This window comes from Echinops telfairi, unplaced genomic scaffold (assembly GCF_000313985.2).
Source record: "Echinops telfairi isolate 266 unplaced genomic scaffold, ASM31398v2 ScPeMD7_7475;HRSCAF=8513, whole genome shotgun sequence".
Taxonomy (NCBI): domain Eukaryota; kingdom Metazoa; phylum Chordata; class Mammalia; order Afrosoricida; family Tenrecidae; genus Echinops; species Echinops telfairi.
The window spans coordinates 9113625-9121443 of NW_022111379.1; the positions used below are offsets into that span (position 1 = coordinate 9113625).

Sequence of the window (7819 nt, forward strand, 5' to 3'; positions counted from 1 at the left end):
ACGCTACTTCTATCTCTCTCTCTTACCCATCCAGGGGTTCAGGGCAGGTGGGGGAGTGGGGCAGGGCCATCTCTGAGAGAAACAGGGCTCAGCAACCTCTCTTCCTCTGCCTGTCCACAGGGCCTGAGCCCGGGCTGCTACGACACCTACAACGCAGACATTGACTGCCAGTGGATCGACATAACTGACGTGCAGCCCGGGAACTACATCCTGAAGGTGGGTGTCAGCAGACCCCCGATTCTGGAATAGACTTCGGCCTCGGGCAGGCTTCCTCCCCCAGTTGCTGAGCAGAGGCCTTATCCTGAGGCTGCCCACCAAAGCTCCCCCCCCCCACACACGGGAAGGGCTTCGTCCCAGGCAGACGCGGCTTCTTTCTGTAAGGACACCTAGGGGTCCTCAGCCCAAGGTGGTGGTGCAGGAGGCGGAGACTTTGTGTCCCAGAGATGATAGAGCAACAGAGAGCAAGGAAGGCTTTGGGTAATCTGTGTGGTCCATCCCTGTGACTCCAGGCCAGGGAACCAGGGGACACCTGGGAGAGGACATGTCCCTTCTCCAAGAGGGAGTTAGTCCTTAGAGTGACGGTGCTTCTGTGGCATGAGCTCATCCAGCCTGGGTCCCTCTTACCCCAGGGTAGGGCCACTCCACCCCTGCCCTTGCTGGGGGCATGGGCAGAAAAGCACGCTCAGGGTACACAGTGGCCCTGGGGCCAGCTGCAGGCTGTGCAGGTGCTGGGTGTGGTGAGCAGCCCTCAGTCCCTCTGGATGCTCCGGAGAACACGAGCAGAGAAGATGGGGAGACAACACAGGTTGCTGGCAAGGCTGCGTTCAAAACACAAGGACCAGGAGCCCGCTGTGCAGCCCCCACCCAGCCTCATCCCGGGGCGGGACTGGAAGGTGGCCTCCTGGGCCTTCCTCATGCATCCAGCCCTCAAGCATGTATGAAGGCCGTCCCAGTCTGGGCAAGTCAGACAGGCCTGCCCTTCAGGGTTATCTACCAGGACTGACTCCTCACTGACCAACTGTCTCTGGTAGCCGACGTGTCGCTGTGACGTGAATGGCAGTAATGGGAGCCAAGGGGGGAGCGGGGAGTGATGCTGCTGGCCACTGGCTGAGGCTATGTGTCATGATTCTCAGGGGTTCAGCACTTGTGAAATGATGTCATTTGCCAGTTTTGTGATCTAACGTAGTCACCTTCCATTTTCATACAATGCCGAGTTTCACACTGCCTGATCCTTCAAACCCAGCCATGTCGCTAAGTGAGGTGTGGGTACAACGTGATCGCATCTTCCTTCATTGTTCTGCACATAAAGTTGACCCCTAGCCCGACGAGGCCCCACCCCAGTAGGCCAACATTTAAAAGGCTCTCCTGTGTCCTCTATCCGTTTCCATAAAAAAAAAAAAAACAAAGCTCGCTGCCATCAAATCAGTGCTGACTCATAGTGACCCCTGTGTGTTTCCAAGACTATAAATGGTGACAGGAGTAGAAAGCCCACTCTTTCTCCTGCAGAGAGCTACTGCTGGTCTCAAACTGCCGACCATGTGAATCGCAGCCCAATTCGTAACCACTACACCACCAGGGTGCCCACCTGGTTTCCCAGGTAACAAATCACTACACACTGGGTGACGTAAAACAACAGAAATTTATTCTCTCACCATTTAGGAGGCTAGACATCCCCACCCCCACCCTGTCAGCAGGGCTGGGGTCCTCTGGAGGCCCTGAGAGGGAACCAGTCCCAAACTAGCCATGGAGCCACAGGACTCCGGCTCCTCCGGGTTACTTGACACGGCCTTCTCCGTGTCTGTCTGCATCCCCGCCGCCTCCTGTAGGGACACCGGTCCGTAGACGGAGGGCTCACCCTCAACCCAGGAAACGTCATCTCAAGAGCCTTAACTAACAACATCTGCAAAACCCCTGGTTCCAGTTAAGGTCACAGTCAGAGGTTTGGGGTGGGTCTGAATTCGGGGGACACTGCGACCCACGGAGGGAGAAAGCTGAGCCATCTGCTCCCATCAAGATGTGTGTGCAGCCTCAGGGCCACCGTGGGCGGCAGTCAGCTCAAGGGCCACAGGGCTCTCCAGCCCACTGCATGGCCAGCATCTGTTTGGTTTTTCGGTGAGTGTCAGGGGTACCCTGGCCCCACGCAGGATGTGCCATGTGGCAGCAGACAGGCCCTGATCTAGAGGGGGCTCCGGGTGAGAGCTGTGAGTCTCAGAGTTGGCTGGGAGAGGCGCCGAATCCCTGCGTGGCCCCTTCCTCTCACCTGTGTCCACAAGGCCCTCCCCAGCCTCTCTGACCCTGAGTGCTGGGCAGGACCCCGCCCGGGCTCTGGCTCTGCCTTGGGCAGCTGCAGCTCCTCCGAGGGGCTGCCTGATGATGCTTGCACCGTACGAGGTCCTACTCCCAGCTCACACGGTGGCCAGGTGATGCGCAACCCCCCAGCTGCACCCCTCTCTCCCCCCCCTCTTCCTGCAGGTGCACGTGAACCCCAAGTACATAGTTTTGGAGTCTGACTTCACTAACAACGTGGTGCGATGCAACATCCACTACACAGGTCGCTACGTGTCTACAACAAACTGTAAAATTGTCCAGTAAGTGCTCACCTGCCCACGCCACGCCCCACCCATTTCCTACCTAGGGAGCAGACTCACACTGTTGGGTCCCCTTGTTGGTCCAACAGAGCTGAGGCTGGGGCAGCCCACCACCTGGTAGAGAGAGCCTTGCCCAGACCAGCCTGCACTGACACACGTGGCGGGGTTCAATCCGAGGGGGCTGTTTGGGGGCCTCATTGTCTGACTCCAGAAGATTTCTCAAGGGGAAGCCAGCAAGGGGCAGCAGGATCAGGGCTCAGCGTGTGACCAGGCTCAGGGCTCAGTTGGGTGACCAGGCTCCGGGCTCTGTCTGACCAGGCTCAGGGCCCCTTGAGAGGCCGCTTTTAACTTGACTGCTACCCTACCGCTCCGCTAGTAGCTCACAAACCCACACATAATTACAAATGAGAACCAAAGTCTGGAATTCAATACAGAGGCTGGATTTCTTGGGAAAGGAATTAGATCAGAGTTTTCCAACATGTGTCGGGACCACTGGCCCCTGCCCCTCCCTGGGAGCTGGCTTCTTAGGCAGCAGGGTCTCAGGCCCCTGCCTGCTGTCCAGTCAGCCATAAAGTCCAGGGAAGGAGAAGGAAGAGCCTAGCAGGTGAAAGAGGGGGCTGTGCAGTGGGGGACAGGAAGCATGCTTCCACTCAGACCCCCACCTGCCTCCTGCTGGGAATGGTGGATGGAAGCAGCACCCCGTTTCCCAGGCAGTACCACGGGGAACCTTGACACCCCCCACCCCCCCTTGCTGGTCCTGCCTCTTGGCTTCCCTGGGGCCTGTGGGCAGCAGGGCAGGCCAGGGCCCTTCCCCTGAGCCCTTTACATAAGTGCTTGGAAAGGGCTGGTGAGCGCTCTGTGGCTCTGACCACAGGCAGGCGGGCGGCCCGGCCAGCACGCACAGGAAGCCGGAGGGAGCTTTCCCAGAAAGGCCAGGGGCCTGACGCCTGTGGCTTGCCATCATGTTTCTGAAGAGGAAAGGGAGGATTTATTTTATTTTATGTTTTAAAGTACTGAATTAGAAGGAAAAAAAACCCAAGAAAGAAAATACTTCAGACAGTAGCAGCTCTGCTACCCATTGTGTGGGCACCCACCTGGGAGCAGAGCCTCCGTGGGGAAGGGCCCACGAGCCCTCTTCCAGGAGCCGGCTGGCCGGAACTGGGAGCAGCTTCCTCCCCTGAGGGATGTTCACACAGGGAGCTGGGGTTGGTGGTAAGGGAACCCTAGTTGGGTCTGACCAGGCTCAGGGGAGGGGGACGGAGCCCTCAGCCTGCCTGTGACCTGCTGTCTTTCCTTCTCTAGGTCCTGATCTCAGAGCAGCTGGACAGAGGGCCAATCTCGCCCCTTCCCAAAGCGGGCCCCGCTCCCCAGGCAGCCCCCTGCCAGAATGCACCAGGCCCAGGGGGCCGTGCCCCACTCCAGCCATCGCCAGGGCCAGTTGGATGCCCGGCGTCCCTCCCTGCCGGCCTCAGGGAGCAAGCGGGGGCCAAACCCACAGGGATTCCCGGTGCCAAATCCATGTGTGTTTGTTTTTGTTTTTTTTGTGCTTACCTTCTCTCTAAAACTTTGTTTTGTTGGTTGCTGGTTTTTATTTTTTAGATTTGGGCCATACCACAGAGCAAGCGTGCGCGGTGTGGGCTGAATAAAATAGGGTTTTTCTACCCTGTGCCTCTGCATGTGGCCTGCGGCTGCGCTACACGGTCTCAGAGGAGGCCATTTGTCTCTTCACCCTGCCTGAGATGACCCAGGAGGAGAGCCAGGACACAGCTGGACCATGAGAGCCAGATGCCCGCCCCATTGTGGAAATCCAGCCCATGGCATGGGCGATAGACCCCTCCCAAGAGTGGAGGGGGAAACCTGCAGCACACCCCTCACCGGCTCCGTTACCCACATCTTCACGGCCCCACTCCTTGGGCCCTGCTTGCAGCCCAAGCTCCCCGGTACCACGTCCTGAACCTCCCTATGGGCTCTCCCCTCCTCACTGCCCGTCCACTGTGTCCATGGCGCCGACTGAACACCAGGCCCTCATAGGAGCCTCAGACAGGCCTCTTCTTCAGGCCTGCACCTGGGAGAGTTCAAAGCCAAGTTTTGTGGGGCTCACCTGGGAGACTGGTGGGCCCTTCATGCAGGAGGCCGTGTCTGACCCAAAAGGAAGAAGAGGATTCTTGGCAGAGGGGACAGCAGTGAACAGACCACAAGATGGGCCTGGTGGCCGATGGGCGATGGGGGAGGCCCAGGGCTGTCCAGCCCCAGCCCATAAGCCCGAGCATTTTCCTTTCTCTACCACCCCCCACTGTCCCCCACCCCCCACCTTCCCAGGGGCCCTGCAGTTCCTCTGCACCCACCTGGCTCCTGGCAGGGACCCTTCTTCCTGGGAAGGAACAAGGACCCTCTGCTCTGAAAGGACAGCCTCCCTCTGAGACCCAGCCTCTGGCTCCAGGGCCAATGCACGTGCATGATCCTGGGCCAGTGCTGTACCTCGATGCCTCCCTTTTCTCATCAATGAAGCCTAACCAGTGAGCTACTGTGATGGCAGCCCTGGGGAGGTCCAGGGGTCATCCCCCCCGCCCCACCCCCATTTGCACTCAGCTCTTGCCTTAAGGCCTGTGGGAGGAAGTGGACCCTCTCCTGGGCCACACTGCCCTTCCAGGAGGGTTCTGGCCAGCCCCTTAGAGCCCCCAGGCCACTCCCCAACCCAGGCAGCAGGCTGGAGTGGAGTGTGGCCGCAGCCCCTCCCTCCACTGTCTCTCAGCTACAGCTCTTTTTCGTGCCAGTGTGGGCGGATGCTCACCGGTGAGGCTCAGGCCCGGAATCAGGGTTGAGTGGAAGGGAGAAAGAGGCCCCTACCAACCGTGGGTAGGGGCCCACAAACCAAAGGAGTGCCAGGGAACCATGGACCTGCCTGTCTACCTGCACATGTGAGGAGGTCCTGGGGGCTGGCAGATGTCAGTCAGGCCTGCACTCAGGAATGTGGGCACCCCGGTCGGTACCCACATGCTGGAAGTGACCCCCTAGGGGTAGCCTCTGAATTTGTCCCCCCAAAAGAGTGAAGGCTTCCCAATAGCAACTCTGGACCCAGACAGAGTGGGGACAGCCATGGGTGAAGTATCCTCGGGGTCTGAAAGAGCATCACTCGTCCACCCACCTTCACCCACCCTCACCCCGCGGGGCGCGCGCGCTCGCGCGTGCACACACACACTGCCCAGCACAGCACCCCCTGAGGACAGCCCTTCCGGGAGGGAGCTGCTGGCTCCTCCCACCTCAGGGCAGGGCTCACCAGGTATCTGCCTCCAGACAGGCCTGCGGAGTGGAGGCAGAAGTTGTAGGGACGGCAGGTGTGGCGCACAGGTGTGTGGCAGCCAGGTGGTGGCTCTGAGCTGAGCGGGGATGCCGCAGGTGGGGTCTCTCCTCACCTCTGCCTCTTGAGGTTTTTCTAAAGCTGTCACTGCAGGTTCTGACCATCAGTCACCTACCCACCGAGGCTCACCTAGGGGGAGGCAGGTCACCTAGATCCCTCCCACATCCAGGGCCAGAGGAGGATGAGCGTGGGCATCCATCCTGTGAATCCCAAAGCCCCTCTACCTTGTCCTTCAAGGGCCACCTTAGCTACCCCCTGCCCCTCACTTCCTGGAAGCCTTTCCTATAGCTCTCCCCTCCCCAGCCCCCTGCCATGGGGTCACATGGGACTGGCAGGCCTCCCCATGTGGGGTCACATGAAGGACACAGAGGGCCCCTGGTGTGCAGTGCTGGAGGCGAGGCCCTGGCTCAGGAGGGGCAGGAGGGTGGGAGAGTAGAGCAGGAGAGAGGGGGAGGGTGCGGGACCCCGTCTCCCCGCTGCTGGTGGCCATGGCTCAAGAAGGCGCTGGTTTGCCTTTGTGGGGAGGGCCTCTGAGCTAAGCAGATTCCCAGGTCCTGTCTGGGTGCTCCCACTCATGTTCCCCAGGGCACAACCTGCCACACAGAGGCGACCCAGTGCTGCCTTCAAGAGGGTCACAGACAGGGTCACTGCATGGGCACTGATGAAAGGATTGGGGGGGAGGGGTCTGTGCCACCTCTTCTAGGTCGTCTTTTTCCTCAGCCCCACGACAGGAAGTGCACCCCCTCTCCTGGCAGACACCCCAAGTAGAATCTGGCCCCCTCCTGTGACTGCCCCCCTGGTCTGAGCCACCCTCACCAGGCAATGACAAACGGGTGGGTGGGCATGTGTGGCGCTCGGGAAAGACAGAGCGGGGTCACTGCTGGTGGCAGGGCCCCATCTGGGCTCTGAGGGACTGTGCTAGCCTGTCTGACCCCGAGGAGTTGGGGTGGGGAGGAAAGGGAAGGGACAGAGAGAGGTGCTGGGCAGAGTCCAGCCTGGGAGGGGCTCTAGTAGCGCAGGGCAGCCCGTGGAGGGCTGGGAGTTAGACGGAGACTGAGCACCAGGCTGGCACCTTCAGAAATGCTTCCCATGGCAGCAGGCTGCCTGGCAGCCTGGTGCCTGTGTGGCCTCTGGTAGGCAGGTGGCTGGGTGCAAGGGCCAGGGACAGGGCATGACAAGGAGCCAGGGGCAGGGCTGGGGATGAAAGCCAGCACCATGGGACCACCTCAGAGCCAGAGCCCCCATCCTCACCCCGTCCCCACGCCCCAATGCCTGTAACTCCATGCTGTGTCCCAGCTGCCCAAGGCACCAACACCCTTCCTAGGAGACTGCCATCTAAGAGACCCGACATGTTGTCGCTGTAGCTGCCACTGAGCGATTCCCACTCAGGGTGGCCCCTCCGGTGCAGAGCGGGCCGTCCGGCCCACAGTGGCTCCGAGTGTGCAGGACAGGACTGTTCTGTAGAATTTTCCAGGCCGGGCCCTTTCAGAGGCGGATCAGCAGGCCTTTCTTCCAGGCCCCTCCCAGTGGGTCAGCAATCAAGCGCTTAAACACTTGCATCACCAGGGAGGTCTTTTCGCCCCAAGAAACAACAGCGATCTTATCCAGAGCTAGGAAGGGCCTGCAAGGGCATTTACAGGTTTAGGAAGGACCCACCTCCTTCCCCAATCTTCTCCTGCGCAGGAGGGCTCTCAGCTGTGCCTCGGCAGCCCATGCCCATTGCCCCAGCCACGCTCACCCCTGGCGCTTGCTCCCCCGGCAGCTGGGACCTACCTGCTGGGCTTCCCTGATGAGGTTGACAACATCTACACCCATCCCACCTCCCCACTTTTGGTGGTCTACACAATAGCAGGGATGCTCCCCCAGAGCCGCT

At 60.2% G+C, this 7819-nt stretch overlaps 1 protein-coding gene across 1 annotated transcript in view; it reads left to right on the forward strand.

Annotated features, from left to right (window-relative positions):
• LOXL1 (lysyl oxidase like 1) overlaps positions 1-2592 on the forward strand; it is a 22321-nt gene extending 19729 nt beyond the window's left edge. Inside the window, exons 4-6 of the mRNA XM_004712028.2 lie at positions 35-47; positions 121-216; positions 2473-2592. Coding sequence (XP_004712085.1) covers positions 35-47; positions 121-216; positions 2473-2592 — 229 coding nt within the window. The remainder of the gene's footprint in view (positions 1-34; positions 48-120; positions 217-2472) is intronic.
• Positions 2593-7819: the final 5227 nt, after the last annotated feature.